General features: G+C 42.9%; 1 protein-coding gene across 2 annotated transcripts in view; it reads left to right on the plus strand.

Moving 5' to 3' along the window:
* Positions 1-5,962: 5,962 nt before the first annotated feature.
* HTR2A (5-hydroxytryptamine receptor 2A) overlaps positions 5,963-18,158 on the plus strand; it is a 55,001-nt gene continuing 42,805 nt past the window's right edge. The window contains exons 1-3 of one of the 2 annotated variants that reach the window (XM_059996238.1): positions 5,963-6,140; positions 6,571-7,298; positions 10,430-10,630. In XM_059996238.1, coding sequence (XP_059852221.1) covers positions 6,887-7,298; positions 10,430-10,630 — 613 coding nt within the window. In that variant the 5' untranslated portion in view covers positions 5,963-6,140; positions 6,571-6,886. The remainder of the gene's footprint in view (positions 6,141-6,570; positions 7,299-10,429; positions 10,631-18,158) is intronic. The other variant, XM_059996239.1, reaches the window with a different exon arrangement.

An 18,158-nucleotide genomic window follows, 5' to 3' on the forward strand; every position in this document is an offset into this window, starting at 1 on the left:
ACCCTCCCTGATCCCCTTATAAAAAATGTCCCTCGTTCTTTCGCAATACCACTTCCTCACAGAACTTAAATGACAAATATATTTACTTTCTCCCCTAACTAAAATACAAACCTTATAAAGGACTCTGATCATCATCTGACATCAACACATCTACCAGCTGCCTGTACCTGAGCCCACAATATTCTGTCTTCTCTCTTGTTATGGTGGAGGGACCCCCCCTTCCACTTGTGTCCTTGACCCATCCCTTTTCATCAAATCAAGGACCTCATTCCAGCAATTATCTCCTGCCTCTATTGCACTGTCAATTTCCCCTTTTCTACTGGACTGTTCCCATCAGCACAAAAACATGTCATAATTTATCCTATCCTGAAAAAAAAAAAAGTCTTTGCCTCTTATCACCCTTCAATTACTACTGCATTATTCTGCTGTGTTGTTTTTTTTTTTAATCCTCAAAGTAGCTCTTTACATTCATTGTAACTTCTCCCATTTTTTCTTAAACCCACTTAGTTGGACTTTTACTGTAACCACTCCATTGGAACAGTTCCAGTTAGGGCCACCAAAGGCTTCCATTTTGACAAATTTGATGGTCATTTCTTGGTTCTCATGATACTCAGGCTATCACGAGCATTTGACCCAGTTGAGCACTCTCTATTCTTGAGTCTTCACCTGACTTCCAGGATATCACTCTCTTTTTGCACCCCTCCTTACTCACTGGTTGCTTCTTCTCCATCTACTTGACTGGTCCCTCTACAACTCCCTGACTGGAGTAATCCAAGGCTCAGTCCTCAGACCTCTTTCTTTTCATATCCCCATTCACTCTCTGGATGATCTCGCCCAGTTTCAGACTTTAAATACCATCAACAGGCCATTGACAGCCCAGTTTATACCTCAACCCTATACTCACACTTGCTACCGCCAACAATTCCTTAAGTGAATGAATTAAGGCAGAAACACTGTCCATCTTCACGGTATTACTTAGCTCCTAAAACAGTGTCTGACACAGCACTTGGTAATTATCCATTAAATTTATGAATATTGTTAAAACTAGACACCACCGTGGGAAAACTGAAAAGACAGATGACAGTCATTAGCTAATTTCAAGTAGTTGTTTCTTTTCACACATGCCAATGACATTAACAGAAGGCAATGCAAGACACTGCTTTCCAAGCATGCAGTGGTCAAGCGGTCAGGCTTGTTCCAAACCTCAGAACTGGAACACCCAAAGGAAATGATGGATTACATATCATTCAGGAAATCTGGGAAATTCTTTTTCTCATTCTTAGACCATTAGTAAGATTTGATTAATAGAAGTCTCAGGGACATATTGTCAAGAATGAACATGAAATAAACAAATTCTACGTGGCCAATTTAGAAGAAAATCAGGTACAATTGAGTGGAGGGTTAAGGTGGCCACTGTCTTTAAAAACAAAGCCTAAAAAGAACAGACAGAAGAAGGATCTAGTCTATGCTTCTTTGAATAAAAATAAGTGATTGACACCCCAAATGTCCAGGCCATTTAAGTTTCCCAGACTGCAATCCATTAAAAAAAAAAATTTACTCACAGCAACATGAATGAATCTTACATACATACAGTTAAGCAAAATAAGCCAGACACAAAATGAGCATGTACTACATGTTTCCATTTAAGTGAAGGTCCAAAGAGGGCATAAGGGAACTTTCAGAAATTATGGAAATGGTAGATGTCTTGACTGGGTAATAGTTATATGGGTGTATAATATATTTATCAAAATGCATTGAACCATTTAAGATATTAATATTTTAATGAATGTAAAATATAACTCAATTTTAACAAATAAATTTTCCTGCAATGAGTGTTCTGGGGGCTGGAGGGGGAGTGGGAAAAATAAAAAACAAATGCCTTCACTGCAGGATCTCTCAGAGCCTTGAACATGCTTCTGTGCACTGTAAATCTCTAAGAGAGGCTACAGGATGCTGTATGTTCCAGGTTCAATTGCTCAAGGAACTTTATGTTTTTCTTACATATATTAACATCTCTAAGGCACTAATGTTTCAGAACCCAGTAACTTTAGTCTGGAAAAATTCAAACAGAGGCTATAAATACCACTGCAGTCTCTGAAAAAATAAAATCAACATTTTTTAGTGAATCCCCCAGAATAAACTAGTTGCAAAACGTACCCTTAAAGAAAGTCCAATTAAGTACTGGAGTAATTCTGTCCAAAATAATAAATTTCATTTTGGAGTTGTTGACCTCAAATTCCTTCTCGCAATTATTAGACGGTAAAGCCAGTCGTCTATCAAACAATTCCAAGTTTGTGTCAAGAAAGCATGCAACGATATAGACAATACTTATCTCTCTGTTCTCTGTAGGACATGCAACTCATCCGGAGGTAGCATCAAGTCATTGAAACACAAATTTAAAAATAGAAGTCTTAGATTGGGTTCCCTGGGAACCCTTGTGTACCCGTTTACTGTGGAAAGCTCCAGACCAACACCTATCGGGAAACACGACTAGGCAGGGGGAGGAGTGTAACTGTGACACAACCACAACAAAGGTGGGCAGCTCTGGAACCAGGGCAGCCCTTAAGTGTTGTCCAGCCTTGAGGCAGAGGGGGCCAGACTTTTATATCTTCACAACAGACCAATCACTGTATCCTGGCTGCCCTAGGAAAGGGGCACAACTATGGGCACGGTGGCCTCTTTGAGGGTCATTTCCACAGGGAGGATCAGCTGAGAGCCATCAGCTACCAACACTTCCAGCAGCAGAGAGAGTGAGTGCCTCAGCCTTGAAGGGAGAGAGGCGTCACACACCAGTGTCCGCTACAGCAGCCAATACGCACCCCTTTCACCAGGCTCAAAGGGGTGTCTGATCTGCAAGAAACCCTCCGGACCAAATCTAATTCTCAGGCTATTAATAGTCAAGCTCTGTTCAAGTACCAGGAGTCAAGGACTGAGATTTTGCCCATATTGCTTTGTCCTTGACAAGCATTCACAAAACCGCAATAGAAAGTGCAAATAATCTTAGATGGTTACTAAAAAAATTCTCTCACAATATAAACTATACACCAAGACACTCATATGACTAGCTTTGCCATGACTGGAAACCTAGCTGTTCTTCAGGAAGAAGAATGGCCTGAGAACATCAGATATCTTTAAGAACTGAAACACAACAATCAGTAAGACAAGATTTAGCATCAAAAAGCTTTAGAATCACCTTCCAACACTGAAGTGTTCTTTTTTCATCATATTTTCCTTTCCTTTTTTTTCACTTTTTTAAATTGAAGTATAGTTGATTTACAATGTTGTGTTGGTTTCTGGTGTACAGCAAAGTGATTCAGTTATATATATACATTCTTTTTCGTATTCTTTTCCATTATGGTTTATTACAGGATATTGAATATAGTTCCTTATGCTATACAGTAGGAACCTGTTGTTTCCTTTGCCTTTTTTTAAAAAAATAAAATTTAGTATCCCATTGGACAAACTAATTAAAAAGTGTTTAGAGGAGTCTCCCTGAGTCTGCTTTTCAATATATGCTAACAATCAATTCATATATTCCTTCAAAATGCATCTACCAAGGACATCCCATTAAAGGACATCATGCTTGGTATTGAGGGTACAGAGATGAATAAGAAGCTCACCATCTAATAAAGATGACAGACATGTAAACAGGTAATGATAAATCATTCATTCATTCACATATACCTAGGCACCATACCTTGAACAACAAAAACATAGCCTTTGCCCTCATGGGGCTTACATACAGTGTGAGAAGTGTTCACACAGAAGACTGTAGAAGGTGCTATAGCCTCTGCCTACACAGGGAAGGAGTGCCACAGAAAACTCTCTAACAGGAAGCTCAACAACAATAACAATTAACCTTTCCTGAGGGTGTAAAAGGTGCCAAGCACATATGTAAGTTTATTTAACCCTCACATCAATCCTGCCAGCAGCCGTTGCGATTCAGCCTAAGACTGACGGAGGTAGGAATTATTATTATTCCCTATTTACAGGTGAGGAAATCACAGCACAGAGAGGTTAAGCAGCTTAATCAAGGTCACACAGGTGGTAAGCGGTGGCCTGGGATTCTCAGAGGACATAACACTGGAACTGAGCCTTGAAAGCTGAGTAGGAATTTGCCAAATGGACACAAAAAGGGGGGTGGTGGGAGTACTCCAGACACAGGAAACTGCAAGTACCAATGCTTAAAAATCCTCAGAAACTTCCAAGTTCATCCGCATGTAGGCTGCTGGTGGGAGAGTTACAGGAGTCCAGGCCTGAAAAGGGGGAGCGGTGGGCTTGGGCAAAGACAGAATCCATGTGCCCTACAGAGACTGAAGGAATGCAAACACAAACTGCAGGGGTTTTTAGTAATATCAATAAGAACATTCGTAAGAATTAACATGGCTAACATTCTTCAAGAGCAGTCAGACACGGGCTATATATTTCTACTCGTTATCACATTTCAGCTTCATTACGATCAAAGGGAGCAACTAGATTGTCCGGGGTTCTGCTGCTTATGAGTTACACAGCTGTGGTTCAAAACTAGGGAACTCTAACCCCAAAGCCTGTGCTCTCTCAGCTGCTGGGTCTACAATACGTGGCAATCACCCCTTACCCTCACCCGCCCAACCCCTACTCGGGAAACAGAGGGGCAGTGAGGAGGGACCTCATGCTCCAGCCCAGGAGACAATGATGCAGCCGCCTTTAACCAAAGAAGTGAGAGCTGGGGGCTGGAGAAGAGATTTGAGAAATACATACACAGAGGTGGCACTGGAGACTTCTTAAGATCGGGCCGTGAGAACGAGGGAATAGGTGTGGAAAGACATGGTGAATCCTTCACCAAGTGAACGGGTGGAAATAAGCACTGAGAGGTGGGCAGCGGGATGGGAAAAAAAAAAGATGCTAAGGTCAAGGTCTACCTAGGCTAGAGATAGAAGGGCCTGCTGGGCAGCTAGATATTTAGGTTGGGAGCTGAGGAAAATAACCCACCGTGAAGGTACAGATTTGGCCAAAAACATGTTGAAGGCATGGGAGGAGGTTCATTTGTCTAGGGAAAATGTAAAGAATAAGAAGATGGACAGAAACCCAGAAAACTATTCAGGAAAAAATCCATTTTCCCACCTGTAAAAATAAGGATACACACACGCACCCACACACACACACAGCCCCTGACATATCTACCTTCTTGAACAATCTGAGGAGCTTTCTTAGAAGTAAAGCTGGTTGTCCTTTAGTGTTACCTCTGGAGAAACCACCTTATTCTCTTCCACATGTGAGGTATTGAATTACTTCTAGGGGGTATGTTTCTGCCGAAGAAAATAAGCTAGTTGAATGACGTATGTATTTAATAATAAACAGTACTGATAGTTTATCAGCGTTAGCACCAAAAATCTGCTCGGCCACTCTGAGCCCGTCACCGATGTCAGTAATTCCACTTCAGGCACAAGCTCGGTGGGCTCTGCGTGGAAGCACCGATGCTCCTAGGATATACCGTTCTCTGGCTTCATTTACGTTCTCTCTTCACCCTTCACCCTAAAAAACGTCTCAGTGGGGCTTACCTGCCTTAGGAATCTGTACAAAGGGCGATTTCTCCCGTTTCTCTCTTTTTAAAAAACAGTGGAAAACTTCCCACTGTTAATACGTAGCAAAAAGAGGGAAGAAAAATAAATAAAGCCCGTCTGGTCCGCCCTCCCTGGCTGTTGCTACCTTGCAGTTTATGACACACAGATAGAGGGAGGGCTGCCGGAGTGAACGAGGCGGCCCGGCAGCAAGTCCATTCCCGGGGAAACCACGAGTGCCCGTGTGCAGGCGCCTCTGCCTACTTTGTGCCCTGCGATGTCTTCTGTGCGACTTTGAGAGGGGCTGGGGACGATGTCTCACCGCGCGCCCGGCCCAGGCGAGCCCCGCGGGAGGGAGGGAGGGAGGGACCCAGCCAGGCGGGGGCAGAGGGAGCCGCCGCGGACCTTGCAGCGCTGGAACTGGCTCGACTCTCCCAGGCAGTTTTTGAAGTCAGCAAAACAGAAATCGAATTACTATGACGCTGATGGACGACGCTCAGGGAAAAAGGGGCTTTCTGCCGGCTTAATCGCCATGAGAGATGCAGCGAGTCACCGAACAGCCAAGTGTGTCTACCGTGTGGACCCTGAAGACCGACCTATGTAAGTCAGGCTGCTGTATTTTATTGCTGTATAATTTTCTTTCTGGCTTGAAAGGCTGCTTGGCCGAAATGTAATCGTTTCAGTGAGAATCTCTAGAGTGGAAAGTTGTCTGCTGATCTTTGCTGAAGACTTTTTCTTTCTTTGATTAACTAAGCCACATGATACAAGCTGACATTCCTGCCAGCAGCCGTGGCGATTCAGCCTAAGACTGACGGAGACCTATAACCCAAAGTACATCCAATTACTATGGAATTAACCCTGGCTGTATTTTTAATTGACTGTCAGTGTAGAGTACCTCCAGCCCCACTGTTTTGGATTGCTTGCTGTTTTAACGCTGCCGTGGCTCAACTAGTATTATCAGCATAACCAACCGAATGAGACAGAGCTAAGAGAGATTCCCGGTAGTTACAAAACTTTTTTTTTTGGCCAGGATCACATTTTTCTCCCTGACCGCTAAAAACGCAGCAACCTGTATGTTAAAAGTTCATTCTGCTTTTTTGCCCTTGCCTTGGAGAAAAAAATCAAGCCAGACAAAGGATTCTACTGAAATTGTGAAGGAAGGAAATATAAGGAAGCCACCGCAGTTCTTTAACTACTATTGTAATAATGGGAGAAAAAAAGCCAACCAAAGAAGCCCAGCACGTACGCCAGCCTGTGACAGAGCATGGGGACGTAAAGCTGAATGGTGAGCAGAGCCTGTAACTCGGTTTTTCGGTACTTCATCTGCTACAAGTTCCAGCTTAGACATGGATATTCTCTGTGAAGAAAACACTTCTCTGAGCTCAACTACAAACTCCTTAATGCGATTAAATGACGACACAAGGCTCTACAACAACGACTTTAACTCCGGAGAAGCTAACACTTCGGATGCGTTTAACTGGACAGTGGACTCAGAAAATCGAACCAACCTTTCCTGTGAGGGCTGCCTGTCACCACCCTGCTTCTCCTTACTTCATCTCCAGGAAAAGAACTGGTCTGCTTTGTTGACAACTGTAGTGATTATTCTAACCATTGCTGGAAACATACTCGTCATCATGGCAGTGTCCCTAGAGAAAAAGCTGCAGAATGCCACCAACTATTTCCTGATGTCACTTGCCATAGCTGATATGCTGCTGGGTTTCCTTGTCATGCCCGTGTCCACATTAACCATCCTTTATGGTGAGTGGCGTTGGTTTCCCGGCTGTACCCACACTGGTACCAAAGCATGTGCATGTTATTAGCAGATGAGTCAGGGCTCACGGGACAAACTAAGAGCAGGGCTTTGTTTATACAGGAGGGTCTACCATGTTATACTGCTTAACTTTTACTTTTAAAATGAGACCTCACATTTTAAGAAATCAGACAACCTGTTATGTGTGATCACTGGAGAGTTTTGTGCTTTGAAACATGTATATTTTATGCAGGGAGATAAGGTGTTGTGCTGAAAAACATGTACATTTTATGTAGAATTATAAAGGTCCCAACACAGTCATGAAGCAATGACATCTGTCGTTCTGAATCCACTTGGTTTTCGCTCCTTTATATTCTCAACCAAATATTACAGCCCTCAAGACAGGACAGTTTTATCTTTGTCACACTGTTTTCAGCACTTCTAATGGAGTAAAACTTTCCCAATTACCTTGGAACATTTGCAGAGAAAATATTAGTGGTGCAGTAGGTTTACTGTTAAAATACGGAGTCTCCATTAGAATAAATGAATTATACCAGTTTTAAATTGTTCCCTGCCCAGAGAAGCTAATTTAGAAGTGTGCCTTTGAATTAGAACCTCAACTCTTTAAAAATGCATAGGCATAAACTCCTCCCGTCTGGTTTGGAGGAGGGTGGGAAACACATGGGAAGAGATTAATCTTGCTTTCTTCTCAATAGAGTTTGAAAGAGTCAGACCTCTCAGCAAGTAGGCAGACACCGGGATGGCTTCAGCGGGAAGCAGAATGTGATATTCTTTACAAATTATGAGTAATACAGCTAGATTTCTGTCTTTAAAAGGGGGCAGAGAATCTTCAGACTGCTGACACAGGCACACCGGCAGTCACGCAGGGCTAGAAACAAGTTATGAGCGCTGTCTTTTAGAAGGGATGTTCTGGCCAAGTCTTAAGTGTTAAGAAAAAAAAAAAAAATCAACCCAGCCCCAAGGAATATGGGGGAGGAAGGAGGTGAGCAATGGAGCGCAGGGGCGCCGGTTTACACAAGGGCGATAGTGCTCTTTGCAAGGCCAGCCTCCGCTTGACCACTCACAATGTCACACCAGGATGATTTGATTAAATTCGCCTGTCATTTCCCAGACATCCTGGAGAGGTTCCCGCTTCCTAAAACCCCGCTGCGTTGAAGGCAAACTCCAGGAGTGGGAGATGACTCTCAGAGGGCCTGTCCGGGAACCAAAAGCCCGGTGGGGGGGTGGGCGGGGGGACCTCCGAGCGGCAGGTGGACCCCCGAGTTGCCCGTGGGGACGAGCAAAGGCCAGCCGGGTTAGAAAGCCGACATCTACCCGGAGCCTCCGGCTCGGGGTGCAACGGCGGCCCCTGGCGGCCACAACTCTGCGCACAGCTGGTTCCTGCCCGGAGATGCCTGGGCAGGCATCTGAACTGTCCCTGAACTGGTCCTGTCCCTGAACTGGTCCTCCGGACACCGCTGGGTGGCTGAGGAAATGCCCCCTCCTTATCCCCACCACGGAAACCCAAACTACGGCCCGCGGCTGCCTCCTTGCAGAGAAAACTCCTCCCAGGGTCAACATCAGTTCCGACCAGGCAAAGCATGGCTTCCCCCCAGGCACTGCTAAGAAAAGTTCTCTCCTTTTAGCTCAAGCTCTCTGCAAATGGTGTGAAAGGCACCAAGTCCAACCTGTATCCTGCACCCTTTACTTTTCTAAATATCGGTGGTGGCATTTTGGTAGAGAGTATGTTTGTGACTAGAGAGTTCGTTCAGCTCTGGATCTAGAATGCCGTGAAAGAAAGGTGGTCTTCATAATTTTCCTTCTCACACGTGCACAGATTTAACACCATTGCTTATATTGTCATGAAAACTAATTAAGGTTTATATAACCATTTGATCTCCCTCTAAAACAAACAGAAACAGGAGACTGTGTCCATAAGGCATACCCTGCCTTCCTAGTGCAGCAGGTGACTTCCTGCAGTGCGTCTCACAGGGGAATCCTCTGGGTAGCTTTAAATCACTTTAATGTTGGGGGGCGCCCTCCACCCACCCTGCTGGGCATCAGGACCTACAGAAAAGCTGTCCAGCTGATTCCAATGTGCAGCCCTGGGTGAGAACCACTGCCCTAGGCAGACGTTACCCAAGTGTGGTCCCTGGACCGGCAGCGTCAGTACTAGATGGGAAATTGTTAGAAATGCAAATCCCCCTGCGTCACTGCACACTTTCAGAATCAGAACCCCTGGAGATGGGGTCCAGGAGTCCCATTGTAAGAAGCCACCTCAGATTCGGAGGCTTGTTAAAGTTTGAGCACCACTGCCCTGAAACAGTTCTCAAGACAAGAATACCATGCTTTTCTTTACCACTGTCTTCATTTTCACCCCACACCCCCCAAGTTTGAGTTTAACCCCCAAAGTATTATTAGGTAATAATTTTTCGTTTTCACAAAGGAATTCCCAATCTGGCTTTTTAATCATTTCTTCATTCACACCAGTAGCACTTTTGAGAGACCACTAGATGCCATCACTGTGCAAGACTGAGCAGTTGTAATAATGGCTGAGAGACGGCCTAACCTCAGGGAACCCACAATCTGTGAAAGATATGTGAATAAATGACAGCATACTGCAAGAGGTGCTTCAGTAGAGGAACCCATAGTACCTCATAGCTCCTGACCTAAGTCATCAAAAACAAAAAGGAGGGACCTCCCTGGTGGCGCAGTGGTTAGGAATCCACCTGCCAATGCAGGGGACACGGGTTCGAGCCCTGGTCCAGGAAAATCCCACATGCCATGGAGCAACTAAGCCCATGCGCCACCAAAAAAAAAAAAAAAAGGAGGTAGATCTTGTTAGGCAGAGGAGACAGAACGAGAGAAACCCCAGGGAGACACACCCTGAGTTTACAACACACCAGCATGATTCCAGCCACAAGAAGTTTTCAAACCTTGTACTCAGCCAGTGCAATCTTATTGTAGTTAAGTACAGTTGCCATCAGGCTGTTTTGAAATATTGAAAATGTTAATATCTTGTGTTGCCCTTTGCTGTTACCTGTGCCTTTTCCCAGGATGGAAACTGTTCAAGCAGGGTAAATTCCACACACCAGAGAAGGTCAAGGTCGCTAACTGATGCTTACCTTCTGCATCTTAGGGTACCGGTGGCCTCTGCCTAGCAAGCTCTGTGCTGTCTGGATTTACCTGGATGTGCTCTTCTCCACGGCCTCCATCATGCACCTCTGTGCCATCTCCCTGGATCGCTATGTTGCCATCCAGAACCCCATCCATCACAGCCGATTCAACTCCAGAACTAAGGCATTTCTGAAAATAATTGCTGTTTGGACTATATCAGTAGGTAAGTAGGAACGGTATTTTGGAATCTCATTTGCAATGACAGTTCATGCCTTCCAAGTAGACCTGTCCTGTTTTGTTGCACTGAACCCTGACATCCTGAATGTGCTGTTTTGCTTGTTGCAAGACGTGTTATAGTAATTATTAGATTTGCTTTAGGAAAGAAAAATCTGTTAATGTCACTGGCTGGCAACATAAATTTGTATTTTTTTGCACAGGTAAAAACATATACACCGATAGAGCCAAACGTGAGAATAACTGTGCCATGGCCACCTCCAAACACTTTCCCATCTCACACTTTCAAATTCACTCAATTCAAGTTTCTAAATTCCTAGATCTTGAGTTTCCCAGAGACCTCAGTGTTTATAATCACTGGACTTGTGGTCAGTATAAGAATACAGAGCCCTATACAGGAGAATACACAGCTTCTGGGGGATAGAGAAGGTACCAGGTGCCGTAACTCAGAGGGAGAAACAAAGTGAGGACAGAGGATGGTGGCAGAAGTACCCAGCACTTACTGTCAACTTCCTCCTCCTCCTCTTATGATAAAACATGCCAGAGGATTTCAACCCACTTCACCCGGGTTGATTACACACCTTCACCTGTTGCCAGTATCGATCTCCTCTCACACACCTAACAGGAAAGCCCAGGTAGGGGAAGCTAAAGGAACAGCTCCCAGGCAGCTAAGTCAATTGCACCTATCCCCTAAGCAGGCTTGGTTCATAACCAAAAATTCCCTGGGATTTGTTTTAAAGTTGCCAAGTGGGAACGATGTGCCTGCTTACGGCCACATGGGTGCCAGTATCTACTAACATGAGAAACGGATTTGGTGGCAGGCTTGACATCAAGGACTCCAAACCCTGCTTGCACTGCTGAACTTAATAAGTTCCTTCCTGGGAAACAGAGGTCGCTCCCAAAATACGCTTGGAGTTTCTGGGCCTGTGCAATCTTGGACTCATCCTACTAGGATCAAGAGAATGAAGGACTAGTGGTTCTCGATCCCAGCTGCACATAAAAGCCCTGGGGAGAGTTCTGATTTCATTGGTCCATGGCAGGGCCTGGTGACTGAGGTGCAGCCAGGGTTGAGGAATGAGACAGACAGTTGCTGAGGGAAATGCAATTAGAGGGGCAAGAATAACGTGAATGAAGAGAGCCAGGCTATTGTCAAGTTTACGTAGCTTTACCCCTGGACACTGTCCCATTGGTGAGACAGACGCTGGGAGAGTCACCCAATCTTTTACCCTCAGCCGCATGCCACCCCTCTCCCTGCCTCAGTCAAGCTTAATAAGAGCGGTAGTAGTAAGGGCCGTTTCTGAGCAACGACCAGAGACACAGTCATGTTCAAAGCACCTTATGGAAAATAAGTTGCAGAGAAATAAGTTGCACAGGATGACACAGCTCATAACCAGGAATCACCCTGGGTCAAACCTATTTGAAAGCCTTACACCCTTACTACTGCTCAGTAAGACAGTCTGCTTCCTCTCCTTCCAGCCAGTCTGCTTCCTCTCCTGCCAGCCATCACCGCAGGAGGCAGGCAGGCTGGAATGAATAGTTGTGGGGTGACGGTCAGGGGTCATAATCCATTTGGCCAAACTTTTACTGCCTAACTACTATGTGCTTGGCACTGAATATACTAAGGTATGCATTCAGAGATCTCTGACCATGTGGTCGGGGAAGGCAGATAAGAAAACATAAGAAACGCTGACGTTACGTAGGCTGTATACCACAAGTCTGTGAGATGTGTGTCTGAGGAGTTGGTAAAGATAATAATGTCTGTTCTAGTGAAGAGGCTTAGCATAGATAGCCTCCCGAATTGTTTTTCTAGTGTTTCTATTTCCATTGTTGTTTTGTTGTTGTTGTACATTTAAATCCTTAGGGTAGACTTTTTGTATATGGTCTAACATGTTTTCTTCTACCAATTATTAGAGCCTTTTCAGTATCTATTGATATCAGTTTTTCCCCTTCAATTTCCTGATGTATCTCATTTTCTTTGTAGATTTTAATATTAAACTGCCCTTTCATGCCTGGAATGTATTCATGAATGAAATTGGATTTCTATGACTTTGTTAGTTGGTTTATTATTCTTATAAGGTTTCTTTCTGTAGCCTTATTAAATTTGGGAGGGTTCTGATTTTCCCCTAAGGTCTTGAAATATTTAGTAGGAATGTACTTTAAAGGTTACATAGAATTTAGTTCAAATCGTTCTCGTCCTGGTGCCTTTTCAAATGGTGTCTTAATTATATCACAAACCTCTTCAAAATTTTTCATTTACATTTTCTACATTGTATGCAGCTAATAACCCAAAACAAAGTTTAAGTTATCTTTTGTGTCGATTCTTTTATCATTATTAAGTGTAATGCTATTTGTTTTAAACTCCGCTTCATCTGATACTAGTATAGCTATGCCAGTTTTTTTACGTTGTCATTTTCTGGATATATCCTATTCCATCCTATATACCGTCAAACTCCTTTCTGACTTAATATTAAGTACATTGTAAGAAGCATATAAAGTTGTTTTGTTTCTATCTAGTCAGTCTGTCTTTTTCTGTTTAAACTTTTGAAGATTGCCATTTTTTTTAATAAATTTATTTTTGGCTTTGTTGGGTCTTTGTTGCTGTGCGCAGGCTTTTTCTAGTTGTGGCGAGCAGGGGCTGCTCTTCATTGTGGTGCATGGGCTTCGCATTACAGTGGCTTCTCTTGTGCGGAGCACGGACTCTAGGCACGAGAGCTTCAGCAGTTGTGGCTCACAGGCTCTAGAGCCCAGGTTCAGTAGTTGTGGCACATGGGCTTAGTTGCTCCATGGCATGTGGCATCTTCCGGGACCAGGGCTCAAACCCGTGTCCCCTGCATTGGCAGGCGGATTCTTAACCACTACGCCACCAGGGAAGTCCCCAATCTGTCTTTTAATTGGAATATTTAGTTCATTTACATTTAATGTAACCCAGATATATTGGGCTTAAATTTACCCTCTTACAATTTTCTTTTTATTTCCCATTTATTTTATAATTCCAGATTTTCTCCATTCTTGCCTTCTTTTAGACTAATCAAGAAGTGTTAATTCATTATTCCCCTTTATAAGCTTGTTAAGTTATCCCATTCTTTTAAATCCTTTTAGTGATTACAGCATTCATTTTTGACCTAAAGGAGGCTAATACAAATTACTTGTATCACGTTTGTTTGTTTGTTTATGGCTGTGTTGGGTCCTCATTGCTGTACGCAGGCTTTCTTTAGTTGCAGCGAGCGGGGGTTACTCTTCATTGAGGTACGTGGGCTTCTCACTGCAGTGGTTTCTCTTGTTGCGGACCATGGGCTCTAGGTGTGCGGGCTTCAGTAGTTGTGGCACACGGGCTCTAGAGCACAGGCTCAGTAGTTGTGGCACACGGGCTTAGTTGCTCCCCAGCATGTGGGATCTTCCCGGACCAGGGCTCGAACCTGTGTCCCCTGAATTGGCAGGGGGATTCTTAACCACTGTGCCACCAGGGAAGCCCCTTATCTCTTCTTAACTGATGCAAAAACCTTAGAATATTTAACTCAATAGTTATTTTTTTAAAAGAAACTTTTATAACATTTTTATTTTGTTTTCATTTTAAGCATATTTTTGTTCAGTATAGAATTCAAATTTGGCAGTTATCTTTTTTCAGCAATTTATGGGTAACATTCTAAAGTTCTAGCTTATATTGCTTCTTTGTGAGAACTCTGCTGTCAGACTTATTGTTCCTTAGAGCAGAGGGGTCCCCAACACCCGGGCCATAGACAAGTACCTGTCTGCAGCCTGTGAGGAACCAAGCTACACAGCAGGAAGTGAGCAGCGGGCAGCGAGCGAGCGAAGCTTCATCTGCTGCTCCCTATCGCTCTCATTACCGCCTGAACCATCCCCCCGTCCGTGGAAAAATTGTCTTCCACGAAACTGGTCCCTGGTGCCAAAAAGTTTGGGGACCACTGCCTGAGAAACTACCATCTCTTACCACTCTCTGCTGCTTTGGGATTTTTTCTTTGTATTTTAGCAATTTTACTATAATGTGCCTAGATGTGGGTTAGTTCTGGTCTTAACCTACATGGTGTTTGTACTGATTCTTAAGTTTGTAGCTCAATGCCTTTTGTCAGTTGGGGAGAACTCTTGACCGTTATCTTTTCAACTATTGCTTCTGCCCCATTCTCCCTTCCGCCACCCACTTCTTAGACTCCAATTTCTTGTATGGTGGAACTTTTACCCATGTTTATGACTCTTAAATGCTTTTCTACATTTTTTACCTTTTTTCAATTCTTACTTGAGTCTGGATAATTTTACTGACTTTTCTTCTCCTGGGTTACTAATCCTCTCACCAGTTATTTCTAATTTGCTATTTAAACCTATATACTTTATTTTTAATTTGGTACTGCATGTTTAGTTTTAGAATTGCCACTTGATTCTTTTGATAGATTCTGGTTCTCTGGAATAACTCTCCATGTTTTCATCTATTTTCTTAAATACTAATCACAGGTATGTGGGTATCTGAGTAACCTGGGAATTTCTATTTTCTGGGGTCTTTTTCTGCTTGGTTCTGTCAGCTGGTAAGCCTGGTAATTTTATTAAACACTGACAATGGGGGAGAAAAATGTGGATACTCCACTGATGTTCTCATTCTTCAGACAGGGGTCCCTTAACTTTAGCAGGCAGTTAGAATAGGTCCCCTAAATCCAATCAGGGATTAAGCTAGGTTTAGGCTGAGTTTTTGTAACCACTGGTCTGTTTTCAGTTTGCCCTTACACCTGGGATATATTCCTCCATGAGCTCAGATGGAGGACCAAGGTGTTCTCCATTTTGAAGAGCCCTCAACTCCAGTTTCTGTCTCCTCAGCCCTATAAGGCTGCTAACTCTTTCTGAAAATTTTTTAATTGGGAGTACAGTTGATTTACAATGTCATGTTAGTTTCTGCTATACAGCAAAGTGAATCAGGGGCTTCCCTGGTGACACAGTGGTTAAGAATCTGCCTGCCAATGCAGAAGACACCGGTTCGAGCCCTGGTCCGGGAAGATCCCACATGCCGCGAAGCAAATAAGCCCGTGCACCACACCTACTGAGCCTGCGCTCTAGAGCCCACAAGCCACAACTACTGAGCCCGTGTGCCACAATTACTGAAGCCCACACACCTAGAGCCCGTGCTCCACAACAAGAGAAGCCACCACAATGAGAAGCCCGCGCACAGTAACGAAGAGTAGCCCCCGCTCGCACACAACTAGAGAAAGCAAAGACACAACACAGGCAAAAATAAATTAATTAAAAAGTCAATCAGTTATCCACATCCACTCTTTTTTAGATTCTTTACCCATATAGGTCATTACAGAGAATTGAGTAGACTTCCCTTCTCTAGAGTAGTGTGTATATGTCTCTACTCAACCTCTCCATCTGTTCTTCTAACAAGTTGGTAAGCGCCTTAAAGGGAAAGGAGGCTCATACTATTACCTTACTTTTTTCCTCTTTCCTTCACTCCAGAATCCTAACCCCTGAAATCCTGACTGCTTAGACAGCCCTAACACCAGTTTTTGATCTCCCAATCCCCGCCGAGACACAGTTTGGGGCCTTGAATTTTGCTTTATTTGACACTAATATTCCATACCTCCTCCTCGTTTGCATCTTTCCAGGCTATCTTTTCTCACCTCTTCATTTTTAATATCTTTGTTCTTTTGTTTAATAAACGTATTTTCACAAGTAACTTACAGATGGATTTTTTAAAATAAAATCTGACAGTCTCTGCCTTTTGCTATTGAAAGTCAGCCTGTCTCCATTTACTGTGACCACTGACATAATTGGTTTTATTCCTCCCGTTTTACATTCATCATGTATCTTTCTTTGTAAGAGTTCATTTTCTTCCCCATTTCATGTTTGCTGACTTACACAATGTTTTCTTCATTTCCCTCGCCCCATCCCGTTAGTTTGAATTTCTACTTGGCTTTTCCACTCCTTCGTGATTATAGTCCCATCCCAAATAATCATTACACTGATATTTCTATTATTATATACAAAATAAATAACCCCACTAAATCGTTTTATTTCCTCATTCACCCCGAGTCCCAATTCATAGGTTTTTCTATCATTTTAAAGTAACCTAGTGGCACAATAGATCTTTTTTAAGTCAAAAAATGCAGAAACCATAAAGATCGATATAGACATAGCTGACTACACTAGAAATAGTACATTTTATGTGGCTAAAATCAATATAAACAAAGTCGAAAGAAAAATTTCAATGTCTGTGAATAACAGACCAAGGGTTGCTACCCTTCACATACAAAGAGCACCCACATTTTGATAAAAAATGAAAAGCAACCCAACAGGGAAATAAGCAAACTATATGAACAGGCAATTCACAGAAAGTTAAAATGGACCAAGTTCATGAGAAACGCTCAGCCTTTTCACAGTCACGGAAATGTAATTTAAGACAACAATGCAGTATTATCACCCATCTGATTGGCAACATTAAAATGAGTGAAAACACCCGCTGCAGTTTTGGATATGGTGCCCTATGTACTCAGATTCTGTTTGTGTGAATTTGAATTGTTTGTTCTTGGACAATCTAGCAAGAGTTATTCAATATTAAAATTTGACCTACCAACCCCACCTGAGAGAATCTGTTCTAACAGAAACACAAAAGTACACTTAAGAATCTATGGGAATTTGGGGAAATAGCAGAAAAGTGGAAAGGCTAGGTCATGGCTGAATGTATTATTTTTGCCTAAATTATGGAATATTTTGCAGCTCTTAAAAATATCGAGTTGGGGTTATTTGATATTCCACCGGAGGAATGTTGAGTGCAAAAAAATAAAACAAGTTGCAGTGTGGTATGCACGGTCTGGGCCCATTCGGGTAAGATAATAGTAATGATATATGGATACATTTACATATTAGCACTGAGGAACTACTGAAAGATTTCACGCTTGTTAAGAAGGTAAAATTAGCCATAAGAACAAAATAATGCCATTTACAGCAACATGGATGGACCTAGAGATCGTCATACTGAGTGAAGTAAGTCAGACAGAGAAAGACAAATACCATATGATATCGCTTACATGTGGAATCTAAAAAAGGGTACCAGTGAACTTATCTACAAAACAGAAACAGTGTTACAAATGTAGAAAATAAACTTACGGTTACCAGGGGGTAAAGGATGGGGAGGGATAAATTGGGATTGACATATACACACTACTACGTATAAAATAGATAACTAATAAGGACCTACCATACACCTGAAACTAACACAACATTGTAAATCAACTACACTCCAATAAAAATTTAAAAGAAATGTATACAACATAAAAAAGGTAAAATTAGAATGATAGGATTGTTATATTTTCCCTTATATATTTCTGTAGAGTTTTGCCACAAGTATGATGATGATGAAAGTGCTTTAGATGATCAAGAATGAAACAGTTACACCTGCATCATGGGAGGGAGGGCTCTATGGAGGAGGTGGCTGACCCTCAAAGTTTGCGAGGATCTAACAGATGGCAACCTTGGTGACCACATCATAGATTACTCAAGTTTTCTTGCACTGAGTA

This window comes from Delphinus delphis, chromosome 18, assembly GCF_949987515.2.
Source record: "Delphinus delphis chromosome 18, mDelDel1.2, whole genome shotgun sequence".
NCBI lineage: Eukaryota > Metazoa > Chordata > Mammalia > Artiodactyla > Delphinidae > Delphinus > Delphinus delphis.